Source organism: Neoarius graeffei, chromosome 13, assembly GCF_027579695.1.
Source record: "Neoarius graeffei isolate fNeoGra1 chromosome 13, fNeoGra1.pri, whole genome shotgun sequence".
NCBI lineage: Eukaryota > Metazoa > Chordata > Actinopteri > Siluriformes > Ariidae > Neoarius > Neoarius graeffei.
The window spans coordinates 65,244,037-65,262,007 of NC_083581.1; the positions used below are offsets into that span (position 1 = coordinate 65,244,037).

A 17,971-nucleotide genomic window follows, 5' to 3' on the forward strand; every position below is an offset into this window, starting at 1 on the left:
GTCGCGCTCCCTCTGCTCTCTCTCAGCCTCCTTAAATAGGGAGCGGTTTACTGGGGAAAACACACACAAAACACAGGTTAATTACCGTCAGGTGTAGCAATTCTGCCACTCACCTTCCCTGGCTCCACCCTCCTGTCACAGACCGGTGCTTGACCACGCCCCCGCTGCCACACTAATCTACATATCTTTGAACTGTGGAAACCAGAGCACCCGGAGGAAACCCATGCAGACACGGGGATAACATGCAAACTCCACACAGAAAGGCTCCTGTTGGCCGTGAGGTTCGAACCTTCTTGCTGTGAGGCAACAGTGCAAACCATTGCACCACCATGCCACCTACATCTTACATAATATGTCACCTAGAAATGAATAGGGTTTTTTTGTTTGTTTGTTTTTGGTGTTTTTTTTTTTTTTTTTAAGTGAGACAGTTCAATAACCACTTTATCCTGGTCAATGTCATGGTGGACCTGGAGCCAATCCCAGGACTGCTGGGAATGAGGCAGGAATACACTCTGGAAGTGACACCAGTCCTATTCAGGGTGCCATGCACACACACATTCACACGTAGGGGTAATTTAGAATGGCCATACCAATCTACCAACAGCTAGCATTTAGAAGGGGAGAGGAAACCAGAGAACCAGAGAACATGTAGAAAATCCAAGCATACACAGGGAGAACATGCAAAACTCAACATAGACAGTAATCCAAGCTCAGGTTTGAACCAGAGACCCTGGACCTTTGAGGCTCTGTGTCATCGTGCCACTGTACTGTCTTGTAATATTAATACATTTCCCATATTACACTATCATGTTTCATGGGTCCATTTGGCCATTTAAAGTATTGGGTCAAACAACCCCTTGCTTGTCCCTTCCCATATTTGTCTAGTTAATTAATAACACGTCACATGGTCCCCTCATGATACAGTAAGTCTGAAGTAAAAACAAAAGGCCAGTGCTATATGAGAGATATTTATTTACAAACTTTTTTAATAACTTTTGACAGTCATGTAACACTGTTTACTGTTAAGGCTTCTAACAGTCTATGTCAGCGGATAGTATATATATATTAAAAAGTATAAAAATTTAAAAGAGAACAAAACATACATAGCTTTTCTATATCTTGGCTGTAATACATTAGAGTAAGTGTATTATTAATGTAAAATACTGTATATATACTGCATTTAAAGCTATCAATACACACAATGATAATCCACTTTGTACTACAATAAGTCTTAATAGAAAAAAAAAACATAAGGTAGCTGCTCCACCTTTGTAAAGTATCCTGTCAGCTGTGTATTGGTATCAGTGTGCATGGTGATGCCACCCATCACTGAGAAAGCAGATTCCCTTTCCCATCAGCTGCTGTGGGGCGGAGCTTACAGTGGCTGTGGGTGTGACGAATATTGGTGCGAGACACTCGAGCGAAGCAGGACGCTAGAGTTCGAGAGCTGCAGCCACAGGGAACATCCTTTGAGGGGAAGATTGAGTGTCAAATATAAACAAAGAGAAACATTCAAAGCCAAGTACACGTTTTCTAAAAAATTTTTGGCAGCACCACATTAAAAAGTGTAACTGCTAATAGGGATCAGTAATACAGAACTAGATACAAAAGTCTACACTCACACATAGCTTACAATTCCTAGTCATTATACCGTATATAGTACTCCTCATACAGTTAATGTTACCTACCTCCAGAGAAGCAGGGCCAAATCCCTTATCCTTGCTCATGGCTGTCTTGGTCTGGTTTTGGTACTGACCCTGTGTTTGTGTCTGGGTTGGTCGTGGTTCATCCTTCCTACCCTGTTTCATAAATCTGTGATTAACAATTCTAGTGACACTGTCACTCCTGCCCAGTGGCACTGTGGGAATCCTAGAAGGAGGCCCTTCTGTTTTCTTTAATCTTGCTGAACTTGCTTGATCCCTGCGTAAATCTGGTACCTTCTCCCCTCCTGGATTTGGTGGGTTTTGTTTCTCTCCACGACCACACACGTTGCGGAAAAACTCTTGAACCAGGCCATACTTGTGGATTCCTGCAGTCTTACGGCCAGCAGACTTCTCACTGCTACCCCCAAATGTTGAGGTAGGTTTCATGTTTCTAGAACTGCACTGAGGAAGACCCCATACACTACATTCCTTAGGGGGCTCCAACTTAGAGGAACTGGTCAGAGATGACGATGAGGACAAGGAAGCTGAGTTGAAAGAATAAGGGGAGTTTGTAGTGTTGGAAGAAGAAGAAGAGCTGGAGCAAAGGGGAGATGAGATGGAGTGCCGTCGCTGTAGTTTGGGTGAAGCTGAGCAAGATGGAGGCTTATCTAATGGCCCAGGCATCCTCTCCAAGGAATATGAATTTTTTTGGGAGCGGGCAGACACAAATGAGGGGACCCTGGGTGACCGGTGTTTGTTTGCACACATATTTTGATAGATGTCAGTCTGAAGTCCAATACTATTCACCTGTGGCTGGGTATGAGTCTGCGTTCCTATACTGATTACTCCAACAGAACGGTTACCCGAGATGCTCCTTCTCCTCCTTTCAAGCACACTAGCTGTCATTTCTTTCATGTCATCACTCAAGTTTCCTGAGACCTCCCATCCACTGAAGGGCAAGCAAGATGAAGATGAAACACCAGGGTACTGAAAACCAGAAGATGGATTGGATCTAATAACAGCAAATGGGCCCTGCTCTATCATGCTCTGGCACTGAAAAGGTAAAGTACCCTGCCAGGTACCACAGACATTCATTTCATTTATATGTTTAGAGTGTTGGCAGTATGGTTCCTCTTTCTCCTGTTTCTTCTCATGCTTGTCCTCATCTCCAAATGGCACAGCACTTAGAAGAATCCTGCGGGCTGACGGGGGACTGTAGTATATGCGGATGGTGGTTTTCTCTGGAGCTGTGTGGCTTTTCTGTGCTGTTGTCTGCTTTAGATTCAGACCAGAGAAGCTGGTTGGTATGATGGGACAGTCCCAGGTCTTGAATGGATCTTCTCTGTCCACCAAAGCTGCCTCTTGGCTGAGGTATATCCAATTCTTGCTGGACCTGTATGTTGACAGACCAGCTTGATGAGTCAGTCTGTGGACAATCTTTTACATTTTAGTTAATGAAGCTCATGTGACCAATTTAACTGATGGTGATAGAGTAAGGTTTGTATGAAAATTATAGAAATGCAACCAACCTTTTTGTTTCTCCTCTTTTCTGGGGGCGCTTGAATGCCTGAGATTGAAAGTTAATTATATATATTCAGTCAAATTAAATTTGTGATATCCGTGATCATTGTAAATTAATTTATGCATAAAGAAAATACTTTCACAAGTCCTGATCGCAGCTGTCTGCTGTACCAGTCCAGAAAACGATTAGCCTAAATTTCACCCTCATACATATGTATAATACATTTAGAGCAGTCTTTAAAGGGTACATAATATGAAAAACTCACTTTTTCACTGCTTGTGCACATACATTTGAGTATCTGGAGTGCCTGCAAGCTCACAAACTCTGAAATAAGACAACCCAGTCAGCTTCTTTTGGGCTGTCTGTTTCAGAAAACGTGCTTCAACAAGCCGTTCAGATTTGGCTCTTCTTTCTATGTCACAGGGGGAGCTCATTAGAATTATGTCACACCCTCTTCTGAGTATCTCCATTTATGGCTTGAGAACTGGCTTTGTGAATGAATATTCATGAGGAACATGCTACCTGATTGGTCACTGGAAGAGGGTGGGGTGGGGTGAGCAGTGGCTTATTATCATTTAAAGGAACAGGCACTTGAATCAGCTGTTTTCAACAGGGCTGTTTAGATAGCGTGAGAAGGGAGCTGTGGTGCTTTATCCTGGTGGTATTTTGGCAAAAGCCTGTCACAGACAATTCATTAAGTCCTCAAGGAACTGTGTCAACTTGTGGGAAAAGGGTATGTCACCTTTAATACCTAACCTGTGTTCTCTGAGAGACAGTTTGAAACAAGGCCAGTCAGTGATAATATTGTGTTTTATGATAATCACGGGTGTTGGATATTTAGGTGGGGAAAAATGCGTACAGTGCAACATGGTTGAATGGAAAAAACATCAGAATATTATATTCATAACGGTAAACATGACATAAGGTTAATTTAAACAAGATACATCTTTACCTCATTGTCCTTGCTTTGCTTGTCCCAGGCCAGGTGGACTTCACGTAGGTATGTTAGGAGCTCCTGAGGCTCGCAATTCCAATTACGCTCACACATTTTCAGTTGTCTGGTCACATCAATGACTGCAGCATGGGACTCATCTAAAAGGTTCTGAAGCTCCTCAAAATAATCCTTCTGCAATGCCATCTTCGGGTCTGGAATATCCTTTGCCTCAGATGGATCCTCTAGCTATGTGCATTAAAGAAACACAAAACACTGACCTTATACTTTAAACACCTTTAAACTCATTTAACCGTAGCCAGGTGCAAAGCTTTGGAATCTTCACTGCATTGATTCAGTCTGGTATTCATGATAAAGCAAAATCAACATTCATCTCAGGATTTAAAAAAAAAAAATTATGATTTCTACCAGGGCGGCACGGTGGTGTAGTGGTTAGCACTGTCGCCTCACAGCAAGAAGGTCCTGGGTTCGAGCCCAGCGGCTGACGACGGCCTTTCTGTGTGGAGTTTGCATGTTGTCTGCGTGAGTTTCCTCCGGGTGCTCCGGTTTCCCCCACGGTCCAAAGACATGCAGGTTAGGCTAATTGGTGGCTCTAAATTGACCGTAGGTGTGAATGGTTGTTTGTGTTTATGTGTCAGCCCTGTGATGACCTGGCGACTTGTCCTGCCTCTCACCTATAGTCAGCTGGGATAGGCCCCAGCTTGCCTGCGACCCAGTAGAACAGGATAAGCGGCTACAGATAATGAATGGATGGATGATTTCTATCTGATCAGTCAATGTTTTTCACAGTCGGAAAACAGTGAGCCACAAGATATGTTAGTTTGGCAGTGTTCTGATTCCTTACTCTACTAATGAGGCTCCTGAGCTCTGTACACTCCACAGTCCATGCTGCTTTAGCTTCTGCAAACTGTTGTGCAACATGCTGGCCAGCCCGGTATTCTTCCTGCAGCTCACAACACAAATCCTGCAGTGCTGCCTTCATATCTGAGAGCAGAGCACTGCTCATCTGTAAAGATTATTTGAATAAGATGAGAACAGAGGTGGACAAAGTACCCAAGTTTATTACTTAAGTCAAAGTACAGATCCCACTAGTTGAATGTGACTCCGATACAAGTGAAAGTTGTCCAGTCAAATTTTTTACTTAAGTTAAAGTACTGAAATACTTGCTTTTAAAAATGCTTAAGTATTAAAAGTACATTTTCTGTCAATACACTGTTGTATTATTGCCACAACGCTTACAAAACCTAATGCCGCTGAAGCAACTTACTGGATTTTCTGACTAGCTTGTAGAACCTGTAGAGCTGAAACTCCACCTGACATGCTAGCAAACTCTTTTCAAACTCAAAATCATATTGGGTAGCTAACATTACTTGAAAAGAAAGATTTCTACATTCTGTTTATTTGGCAAGATTATGCTAAAACATGTTTCTGAATGGAGGGCGGCACGGTGGTGTAGTGGTTAGCGCTGTCGCCTCACAGCAAGAAGGTCCTGGGTTCGAGCCCCGTGGCCGGCCAGGGCCTTTCTGTGTGGAGTTTGCATGTTCTCCCCGTGTCCGCGTGGGTTTCCTCCGGGTGCTCCGGTTTCCCCCACAGTCCAAAGACATGCAGGTTAGGTTAACTGGTGACTCTAAATTGACCGTAGGTGTGAATGTGAGTGTGAATGGTTGTCTATGTGTCAGCCCTGTGATGACCTGGCGACTTGTCCAGGGTGTACCCCGCCTTTCGCCCATAGTCAGCTGGGATAGGCTCCAGCTTGCCTGCGACCCTGTAGAAGGATAAAGCGGCTAGAGATAATGAGATGAGATGAGACTTCAGATAAGTTAACGTTATTCATGTTAGCATAACTCCGTTTTTACATGCTAACTAACAGTGTCCACGTTAACTAGCTATGTGTAAACATTAGTCGTGGACAAGGCGATGGCAACTTGGCAGGCAAACCCACAGGAAGTCATTTGACTAACCAGACTGCATAGTCATTGCAATGTTATCGCTAGCTCTAAAAGCACAGACAACTTCGTTGCAAGCTTTCTCTTGGTATAAAACGATTATATACCTCAATATGCTTCCGCAGGTTGGACGGCGAGTTTTTGTAGGCCGTGATGTGGTTCGTTTTCGTCAAACAAAGCAAACATTTAAAACGAAACGAATCTTTAACCCTTTCAGAAAACTGAAACATGGGTTCTACGTATGGCCATGGGTGCAAGTATTCTCCAAAAAAAAAACCTCCTCCTTCCATTCTGCCATCAACTGATCGTGTTCAAATAACGCTGCTGAGAAATTTAACTTGATTTTATACAGTCTATGGACGTGACCCTAGTGATTACTGATAGGCTGTCTCAGTGTCACCTGTGAAAAAAACCAATCATGTTTTATAAAAAATATATATATATATATATATATATATATATATATATATATATCTCCACTTTCAAACCTGCTTCATATTATCGAGTAGCGAGGACCTTGATAGAAATATAGTGGAGTGAAAAGTACGATATTTGCCTTTCAAATGTAGTGAAGTCATAAGTTTACAAAAAAAATTAATATTCGAGTAAAGTACAGATACTCAAAAAGTGTACTTAAGTACAGTACTCAAGTAAACGTACTTCGTTACTGTCCACCTCTGGATGAGAAATGCCTGGTGTATCGAACATGCTCAATACAAAACATGCATTTTAAACACATCAAATCACCAAGCCTATGCAAATGCTGTTCTGCTAAAATACCTGCTTATGGCACTTTTCGTAAGGTTTTGCTTCTCTAGATGAGTTGCAAGTTTTCTTGGATCCCAGTAAGTCAGCCTTCATTTGAGGATAAAGATCTTTCTGGAAGTCCATCTTCAAATGATATACAGTTGTACAATTAGCATATGCACAAAATGAATAAATATTCATCTCAGCATGGCATGCTGTTTCTGTATCCTTAGGTAAAGAAACATTATTATTCCCTAGAGACAAAGGACTCACTTTTACCAAGGACGCACATATGGTATTATTCTTAAGATTTCCGTAGACATAAATTACATAATTAATAGCCCCCACTTTCACACAGCCCAAAAAGAAAATTATTCTTCTCAGTAAATATAGCATTACCTCAAATAGGTTCTTGTCTTCTCCAGATGGTCTCTCTCCTTGCCGCCATTGCCGGAGGAACCAGCGGAGTTGTATCGTGAGTAGCTCAAGACTGGCCTGGTTACAGTTCTGCTCCTCATTGCAGGTCTTTTTCTCAGCAGAACATTGCTGTGCTACTTGTTCAACTGTCTCCATCACCTTTTCTGCATTTGCATCTTGACCAATTTCACTCGGCACAGAATTTACCAGAACATCTAACTTTGCAACAAGGGTATGTAACTGGGCTTGTAGCACCTCCAGTCCACTGGTCAAGGGACTCATCATGGGATCCAAAACCCATGGATTATTCAGGCAATGAGAATCAGCCTCAATTTTGCTGAGGAAAAGGTTGCTCGAGATAAAGTTATGGTTGGACATTGGTGAGAAACCGTTTTTTGCTGGTGGGATTAGGACCTGGATAATTGATCTAACTAGCATAGCCTGGTCACGGATTGCAAGCAGGGCCTCTCGATCCTTCAGACTAGCAGTACAACCCTGGTCTTTTGCTGCATTCTCATGACATATATTTTGGTCTTGAGGATGGTGTGTCACCACATCCATCGGTTCCTCTCTAAGGTTGTGACTTAATGGACAGTTCTCTACTCCTACTACACTCACTGACTGGACATTGCCTTCAGTTCTTTCTTCAGCCTCTGGATGCCCATTATGTGTAACACCATTAGCCTCTTTTTCTTTCTCTACAGACAAAGATGTAGCCAGACACTTCTCTCTGCCCTCTATAACTGTGTCTTCCTCGTCTTGGCCCCATCCTGCTCTCTCTCGCATTTCATTCATCTCCGCTCTCAGCCCTCGGTTCTCCACTTCCAGCTCCACAATCCGTCGGCTCAGCAGTGTAGCTTCTTCTTCCACCAGACGAAGATGAACTTTGACCTCTGCTTCACGTGTGTGGGCAGAGTTAACGGTCCCTGCTGCAGCCTGAGATGCATCAACATCGCCGTAAAGCAGTTTGTACTTGGATAATTCCTCTTGCATGGTCTCACATTCCTCAGCCATCTTAGTCAGCTTCTTGCACATAAGGGCTGATTCCTCTTTGGCAAAATGCAGCTGGCATTTCAGATCTTCACTATCATCCTGTTGAACCCAGAAATTTTCATTTCTATATAATATGTTTAGTGTAGCAATTCTGTATTACAGCATACAATATTATTGGAATGAAATGCATTGTATTCAATTCACCTGTGGGGGATTCTTCTTTTCATTCTTGCTCCCAGCAGATTTCAAACTTCTCCTCTTTATGGAATTCTGTGAAAACAACTATAGTGGAATTTAGCATTGTTTAAGTATTTATTAAATGAAAGAAAAAGCAACTTAAGAGTGAAATGACAGAATCAAATGCAGGTATGCATGTAAAGAAAGTCCACAAAGCTTGTCATAGCTACACAGTGTGTTCGTTGCCATTTTGAAACTTTGAACTATGTTGCACTGCTCCACACACACCGCTGCATTACTAATGAAAAGCATTCACTTCTACATAAACACCTCCTAAGTAAGTGCATGTGTGCGTCTAAGCCCGATCGTAACTACATAAAGAACTCCTCTTTAATTCAGTACAACATGGTGTTATTGATGAAGTTGAAATGCCAACAAGAAACATTTTCATGATTTAAGACAATCGATTCAAGAGGTCTTATCTTGCTAATAAACTTATGAAGAAGATGCAGTTTTGTTTCTTATGGTCCTGAAAAGACAGGCACTAACAATATACTGCAGAACACTAATACACAAATTCTCCCAATACCCTGTCTTGAAAGTGCAAGCTTTTTACAAGCCATTTTAAAGGATAGTCAGTTTCACAGTTGTGATATCTCTATGCGCAATGTTGAGTCATTCTCATGAAGTCCAGGCTCAAAGCAGGCTAAGCATGCACGCTGCTCTGAGGCCCTGTCCACACGGCAACGGATTCAGGTGAATCTGATAAAATTGTTTATCGTTTTGGCCTGGCGTCCACACGGCACCGGCGTTTTGGGTGCCCCAAAACGAAATCTTTTGAGAACGGGTTCCAGAGTGGAAAAATCTGGCAACGGCGCCGTTGCGAAGTTGTCTGGATGAGTAGAACGGATTTGTTTACGATGATGTCACAACCACATGACTGTCAGTGCTTCACGCCGGGTAGAAGTGTAACGAACTCGATGCGAGTTGTCAACAAATCCTATAACTTGGTTCATGAAATGCGCTTACAAAATATTTTCACTGTGAATATTTATTGTGTAATGGTGCAAAGTGAGAGAGTGAGAGAATAGCCCTTAGGGCAGAGTCTTTAGTCCAAACACTGCGGAAGCAGTAACCAAAACCGCGCACCGCCCGTGCGCTTTCCAAAAACAAAAACAATCCCGCCAGCCAGCAAAAATAGGGAAAAAAAGGAGCGATCTCACCTCTTCAGATGTTGGTTTAAGTCTGACAATACATTCCTCAAAAAGGGCGTAGAAGAACAAAGTAATCCATCAACGTGTAGCATTCAATTTATTCCGGACCATTAAAGTATTCTGGAGGATATCAGAATGTTGGCGTACCGGCTTCCATCTACCCCCATTCATTCCTCTTTCCGCGTCTTTCGTTTTACGCTACTGATTAATAATCAAAACTTTATGTGGCTGATGCTACCGAAGAAGGGGTTTATGCGCATGCGTCTACTTCTTCTATTGTTCTGGTGTCTCCGATGGGACCGTCTTACAGCGCACGTAGGGGTGTGGCATGTGTATTGCATCGTTTTCAGCAAGCGTTGCGTTGCCATATGTACCTGATATTTTACTGATCCGTTGCCCATGTGGACGTGGTATTTAAAAAAAAAACTCGTTGTCGTGTGGCTGTAGCCTGAGTATGAGAGGAATTTTTGCAATCATTAGTCTCTTTGTCTCCTGCTCTGTCCGACTATCTAGTGAGTGTTTCGATAATTACTGCATGCTAAAGCAAAACACTTAGAAGCACAAATAGCCTCATTTACGTCCACGTTCCCTGTGGATATTATAATACTGCACACTAATACACATCATTAAAACCACTGATCCGAAAGTCAACTTTGTTAATATATATTTCTTGACAAAAATAATGAAAATCTTCCTGGCATTTGATAATTCCCTCAAACTGACTTTACGAAAATCATATGTTTAGTGTAATAGAAGCCGTTGCAGTAGAAACAACTGACCACAACCATAAATCAATATTCATTTGTATATGGATGTAATTCTACCCCGGAAATCATAAACAGATTACAGACGTCTTCATATTTGTGGATTTATTGATTGTTGCTGAGTTGACTGTAGAGGTAGATAATCTGGTTGTGACTGATTTGCTCCGCTCATGAGGATCAGAGCGGCGCAGCAGCTGTTTGAGATGAGCCACCTGAGCTAAGCTGCTGCTATCCACGTCTAAGCACTGAGTCCTGGATTAAACTTTGCAGCAATGCTGTTACAATCAGTCCCTGGCTTCTGAATCAATTTTAATTGCTATTTTTGTTATTTATTCTCATTATAAGTCTCAAGACACAGAGGTGACCATTTCAGAGCGCACATGTCTTCAAATAAGACTTTCATGGCTAGCTTAAAAGCAAGGTGCACATTTAGTCACATGCATGCTACTATATAACTATGATGGATAGGCAAGGACTTCCATGACATGCAACCCCGATTCCAAAAAAGTTGGGACAAAGTACAAATTGTAAATAAAAATGGAATGCAATAGTTTACAAATCTCAAAAACTGATATTGTATTCACAATAGAACATAGACAACATATCAAATGTCGAAAATGAGACATTTTGAAATTTCATGCCAAATATTGGCTCATTTGAAATTTCATGACAGCAACACATCTCAAAAAAGTTGGGACAGGGGCAATAAGAGGCTGGAAAAGTTAAAGGTACAAAAAAAGGAACAGCTGGAGGACCAAATTGCAACTCATTAGGTCAATTGGCAATAGGTCATTAACATGACTGGGTATAAAAAGAGCATCTTGGAGTGGCAGCGGCTCTCAGAAGTAAAGATGGGAAGAGGATCACCAATCCCCCTAATTCTGCGCCGACAAATAGTGGAGCAATATCAGAAAGGAGTTCGACAGTGTAAAATTGCAAAGAGTTTGAACATATCATCATCTACAGTGCATAATATCATCAAAAGATTCAGAGAATCTGGAAGAATCTCTGTGCGTAAGGGTCAAGGCCGGAAAACCATACTGGGTGCCCGTGATCTTCGGGCCCTTAGACGGCACTGCATCACATACAGGCATGCTTCTGTATTGGAAATCACAAAATGGGCTCAGGAATATTTCCAGAGAATATTATCTGTGAACACAATTCACCGTGCCATCCGCCGTTGCCAGCTAAAACTCTATAGTTCAAAGAAGAAGCCGTATCTAAACATGATCCAGAAGCGCAGACGTCTTCTCTGGGCCAAGGCTCATTTAAAATGGACTGTGGCAAAGTGGAAAACTGTTCTGTGGTCAGACGAATCAAAATTTGAAGTTCTTTATGGAAATCAGGGACGACATGTCATTCGGACTAAAGAGGAGAAGGACGACCCGAGTTGTTATCAGCGCTCAGTTCAGAAGCCTGCATCTCTGATGGTATGGGGTTGCATTAGTGCGTGTGGCATGGGCAGCTTACACATCTGGAAAGACACCATCAATGCTGAAAGGTATATCCAGGTTCTAGAGCAACATATGCTCCCATCCAGACGACGTCTCTTTCGGGGAAGACCTTGCATTTTCCAACATGACAATGCCAAACCACATACTGCATCAATTACAGCATCATGGCTGTGTAGAAGAAGGGTCCGGGTACTGAACTGGCCAGCCTGCAGTCCAGATCTTTCACCCATAGAAAACATTTGGCGTATCATAAAACGGAAGATACGACAAAAAAGACCTAAGACAGTTGAGCAACTAGAATCCTACATTAGACAAGAATGGGTTAACATTCCTATCCCTAAACTTGAGCAACTTGTCTCCTCAGTCCCCAGACGTTTACAGACTGTTGTAAAGAGAAAAGGGGATGTCTCACAGTGGTAAACATGGCCTTGTCCCAACTTTTTTGAGATGTGTTGTTGTCATGAAATTTAAAATCACCTAATTTTTCTCTTTAAATGATACATTTTCTCAGTTTAAACATTTGATATGTCATCTATGTTCTATTCTGAATAAAATATGGAATTTTGAAACTTCCACATCATTGCATTCCGTTTTTATTTGCAATTTGTACTTTGTCCCAACTTTTTTGGAATCGGGGTTGTATTAACGGATGAAAGAAAAACCTTCACCTTCTCTCTATCTCCCTCTTTTCTAGCCTTCCTGCTCTCGTTCTCATCTCTCTTTCTTTCCCTGCACCCACAAGTGAGAATGACAGCTGTGCCTTGAATCCTATCCCTCAGTTCTCAGAGTACTCTGCCTTGCCCAGAGAGTCAGCTGTTAGTCACACCCTTCATACACATAGTCGGGGTCAAGGCCGGACTGACACCCTAACCTTCTGAGAGAGGAGGAGGAGGAGGATGGGTGCAAAACCTTTATGAGGAAGTATTAAAATACCTACCGTAGTGCATTGTGTATTCATTGTATGCATCTCACTAGATAGAAAATGCTTTCAAAATCTGGTGTATCTATTCATGCAACGAAGCAGGGAGATAGTATTGTGTCCCACTGTACCTCTTTAGATTTGTTCATTTCTGCCTGCAGGACCTGCTTTGCCACTTCTAGATTCTGGAGCTGCTCCCGCAGCTCTTCATTTTCCCACTCCAGCCGCAAGTTCTTCTTTTGCACCGTCTCAAGCTCAGTGTGCAGGCGCAGGGACACACTTTTTGCCACCTGAAAGACGACAGATTATATCGAACTAGTGCAACAGACAACACAAACCATGCAAACCTCATCCATGGAAAAATAAGCTTTTATCTCCTCAGGTTGCTCAATATGGAACTCCCTTGAGCTAAAACATGAATGTGCTCTATTCAATACAAGATTTCAGTGCTCTGTTGTACTACATTTGAGATTTTAGTGTTATAAGGATAACACGTGAAACCTCTCCGATGGCGATATCCAGGGTAAAAGTTTCATGTGACTACACTGTGATATTCAGTGCAGGGTTCTGTTCAGTCCTGGTGATTGCTGGTTTAACAATCATTACAGTATCCAAAGAACAGCACTGTACTGCTTTGCACTGTTTATGGAGAATGGTTGGATAAAAGCGTACGTGATGCACTTTAAGAGAGACTCCGTTGAGACATTTCTAATGTTAAAGCTAATATGAAACACACACATACGGTATATCCAACTGTTTCAGATTGCACAAAATATACTGGGGGTATCTATTTCTCCCACATGTCTCTAAAATAGACCACTCATGGGCATGCCCACTGTGAACACAGACAGCTGCCAAGAGACTTCCTCCACTGATGCTACTGGCTTTGACATATTCTCTCTTTCTTTGTGTCTTTTGTTTTCTTTCAGGTCTTATACACAAAATCCCTTTTTTTTTTTTCATAAACACACCAGTTAATGAGGGGGGCCTTCTGAACAATGCAAAACTTTTTTCGAATCTTGTTGAGTTTTCAAAAGATCAAAGATTGTATGCCTACAACGAATAAACAGTTCCAAACCAAAATTGTTGCCTAGCATGGGGCAGTCTTCAAGGAAAGTGCATACTGATGTGGACTACCCCTGCTGTGTTGATTAGCTTTTAATGATCCTTCACTACTCTCTTCTCCTGATTGGCTGATGAGTTTGAACCAAAAAATGCTTGTGTTGTGAGTGGTCTGCCACAAAACAGCAGCTGGCAAGCAGAGCACTCAGGATTTTTCCCTCCGTTTTACCGTAAAACATAATTGAACCACATCCAGAAAAGAAAGCCTCCCACTATACACACACTATAATGAAATCTCAGGCATGTCTATACAGTATAAACGTGAATATCCTTGGCCTGAAATGTTATCACAGACAAGCTTTAGTAAAGCTTTTAAGTAAAGCAATCTTTAATAAAGCTTTTGTGGTTCTGTCCTGTCAAAAAAAAAAAAATTTAAACTCCACAAGTTTAAGTGAGAGTATACTGAATCACAAAGTGCTGATTCATTTGTTAAGGCCGACAGAACCACACTTAGATGGTCTAGCTTTAACACATGTCCTGGACTGATGAGTGGTGTGGATTGGCATCCTTCGTAGTGTTTTTCCTGTGAAAGGAAATCACTCGTTAAATCACAAGTTAATGTGAGGAAAGCCTGTGAGTGGACAGACTGAATTACACACTGAAATTAAATGATACAAATAAAAGGAATGATAGCTCTTCCCAGAAACATTGTGATTCATAGAGCGAGAGAGTCATGCACAAGAACCAAGCTGTTGGATGCTTCACACATTTACTTTAACTCCAAACAGTCTCTGTTGAAAACACTAACCCGGACATCATGTTCCAGAGTGCGGATAAGCTCGCCGTCCACCTGGCCGGTCTGGGCAACACGCAGACTGCGTCTCTCAGCCTTGCGAAGGCGATACTGCAAGATGCGACACGTCTTGTTGGCCTGTTCCAGTTGCTGCTTGAGCTCCTGTAGCTGGTACACATCCTCCTCCATATACAGGTCCCTCATCTCCAGCATCTCCGAACGCAGCTCCTCTAACTCGTCCTGAATGGAAAGCAAATTTCATGATCGGACACACCATGGCTTCATTAACAGTCTCCATTTGTAACTTTGTACAAACAAACCCCTGGGCCAAATATTTTCTTCTTTGTGTGGGATTTATCTGCTCCTTTAACAGACATGTTCATGTGGAAACAGAGCACAAATTTAGTATATAGCAGTTACATTTAACTAATGTCAACTACAGATGCAGATTCAAGGTCCAGGTAGGTCAGTAGGTACAACAGAGAACTTGTAGACTAGGGTATGCACAAACGTCCAGTCTCTTGTTAAATCAGAGATGAGTATTCTATGCCAGTCTCTTTCAGCATGAAAAATTCTTCCCAGCTGGTAGAGTCCCTTAAAACGCTTCAGGCTAATCAGGGTAATCACCTACTGCTTGACCTTGTCCTTGTGCTTCGTGTCAGTGACAGTAAGAGATGACGGGACAGTTAGACAGTATTAAAGGTTCTTTTTAAGAGAGAGAGAGTAAATCCTAAATCCTTTACGAACATGTCACGTGCAGTTAGCTCCCAGTTTTAGCACTGGTTCCTTTTATGCTTTAAACTTAAAAATTAATTAATTGCATCTTTGCCTGTCTCTGGGTTCGTACGTTAAAATGGATGGCTTGTAATTGTAACATGTACAATATAGTATGTTTCACCTGAGAGAGTGAATGTAGTGCATCTTTAAAACTGATACAGTAAATGTAAGGTACCAAGAGAATCTTAAAAAACACAATCCTTTCACTTCATGTCAGAAAGGTACAAGAGACACACAATTAAAGGTACTGTCCCAGGGACAAATAATGGTACAGTTGAGTGAATAGTCTGAGTACTATTAAGAAAAAGAAGACTTTATTTGTCACATGTACAGCAGAATTCCTCCTCTGCATTTCACCCATCTGAAGCAGTGAACACAAGTGAGCAATGAGCACAAACACATACCCAGAGCAGTGGGCAGCTATGCGACAGCACCCGGGGAGCAGTTGGGGGTTAGAAGGCCTTGTTCCAGGGCACTTCAGCCATGATACAGAGGGAGGGAAAAGTGCTGATCATTCACTCAACACCCCTCACAATTTTCCTGCCGGTCCCGGGAACCGAATCGGTGACCCTTTGGGCCCAAGGCTGCTTCGCTAATCTTCAGGCCCCAATTTGATGAAAATAAAATTTCTATTCTAATTTGATATTAAAAAAATTCCATCCATCCATCCATTATCTGTAGCCACTTATCCTGTTCTACCGGGTCGCAGGCAAGCTGGAGCCTATCCCAGCTGACTGTTGGCGAGAGGTGGGGTACACCCTGGACAAGTCGCCAGGTCATCGCAGGGCTGACACATAGAGACAAACAACCCCATCCATTATCTGTAGCTGCTTATCCTGTTCTACCGGGTCACAGGCAAGCTAGAGCCAATCCCAGCTGACTATGGGCAAGAGGCGGGGTACACCCTGGACAAGTCGCCAGGTTATCGCAGGGCTGACACATACAACCATTCACACTCACATTCACACCTACGGTCAATTTAGAGCCACCAATTAACCTAACCTGCATGTCTTTGGACTGTGGCGGAAACCCACACAGGCATGAGGAGAACATGCAAACTCCACACAGAAAGCCGGCTGCTGGGCTCGAACCCAGAACCTTCTTGCTGTGAGGCGACAGTGCTAACCACTAAAAAAAACCTTCATCTCATCTCATTATCTCTAGCCGCTTTATCCTGTTCTACAAGGTCGCAGACAAGCTGGATCCTATCCCAGCTGAGTACGGGTGAAAGGCGGGGTACACCCTGGACAAGTCGCCAGGTCATCACAGGGCTGACACATAGACACAGACAACCATTCACACTCACATTCACACCTACGGTCAATTTAGAGTCACCAGTTAACCTAACCTGCATGTCTTTGGACTGTGGCGGAAACCCACACAGGCATGGAGAGAACATGCAAACTCCACACAGAATGCCGGCTGCTGGGCTCGAACCCAGAACCTTCTTGCTGTGAGGCGACAGTGCTAACCACTAAAAAACACCTTAATGATACTAAATTTTAGTTTAAAAAAAAAATGCATGACACATACACTCCCGTTCAAAAGTTTGGGGTCACCCAGACAATTTTGTGTTTTCCATGAAAAGTCACACTTTTATTTACCACCATAAGTTGTAAAATGAATAGAAAATATAGTCAAGACATTTTTCTGGCCATTTTGAGCATTTAATCGACCCCACAAATGTGATGCTCCAGAAACTCAATCTGCTCAAAGGAAGGTCAGTTTTATAGCTTCTCTAAAGAGCTCAACTGTTTTCAGCTGTGCTAACATGATTGTACAAGGGTTTTCTAATCATCCATTAGCCTTCTGAGGCAATGAGCAAACACATTGTACCATTAGAACACTGGAGTGAGAGTTGCTGGAAATGGGCCTCTATACACCTATTGCACCAAAAACCAGACATTTGCAGCTAGAATAGTCATTTACCACATTAGCAATGTATAGAGGGGATTTCTGATTAGTTTAAAGTGATCTTCATTGAAAAGAACAGAGCTTTTCTTTCAAAAATAAGGACATTTCAAAGTGACCCCAAACTTTTGAACGGTAGTGTATATAGAACAACCCTGCAATACTTTTTAGACAGACATGCTTTCCTAACCGTACCTTTAAATATTCATTTTCTGATCGTAAGTCGTCGATGTCCCTCAGCAGCTCATCCTGCGCTCCATCCCCGCTGAATTCCAAAGCGCCCGACGCGCTGAACTTCCATCTGCCGTCCATGGTGGTGAAAGGAGAAACATCTCTCTCTGCTTTCGTCAGGGTGCTGCTGAGAAACTCACACTGGATCATCTCAGCTACTTCTCCTCCCCAATCCTCTGACCTCTCTGCATCTGCGCCTCCGTTGTCTGCTTTAAAGTTGCTGCTCTGCGCTTCGTTAATAGCTGCTCTGTTTTCCTCTGAAGCGCAATCAGACGTCTCTGAGCTGCTGTCCGTCTTTCCACCAGAGTCTTTCCTCAAACCATCACCTGCTCTGTTGCCATCTGTAACTGTCCTGCGGCAGGAAGCTTTGTTCCGACTCTTCGTTGAGCCTGGAGCCGATCGTCTGGCTTTCTCAGAGCGTTTGATCTCCTTTCGACCGCTGCTCGAAT

At 42.6% G+C, this 17,971-nt stretch overlaps 1 protein-coding gene across 1 annotated transcript; it reads right to left on the minus strand.

Annotated features, from left to right (window-relative positions):
• Positions 1 to 1,213: 1,213 nt before the first annotated feature.
• Positions 1,214 to 17,649, minus strand: si:ch211-197l9.2 (protein SOGA1). Its single transcript, XM_060936979.1, has 11 exons — positions 17,487 to 17,649; positions 14,619 to 14,843; positions 12,880 to 13,038; positions 8,425 to 8,490; positions 7,210 to 8,319; positions 6,844 to 6,954; positions 4,962 to 5,123; positions 4,118 to 4,345; positions 3,173 to 3,210; positions 1,689 to 3,069; positions 1,214 to 1,467 (listed from the first exon to the last, which is right to left on the minus strand). Exons 1-11 carry the CDS (start codon positions 17,601 to 17,603, stop codon positions 1,327 to 1,329), a joined length of 3,738 nt encoding a protein of 1,245 aa, XP_060792962.1. The 5' UTR covers positions 17,604 to 17,649; the 3' UTR covers positions 1,214 to 1,326.
• Positions 17,650 to 17,971: the final 322 nt, after the last annotated feature.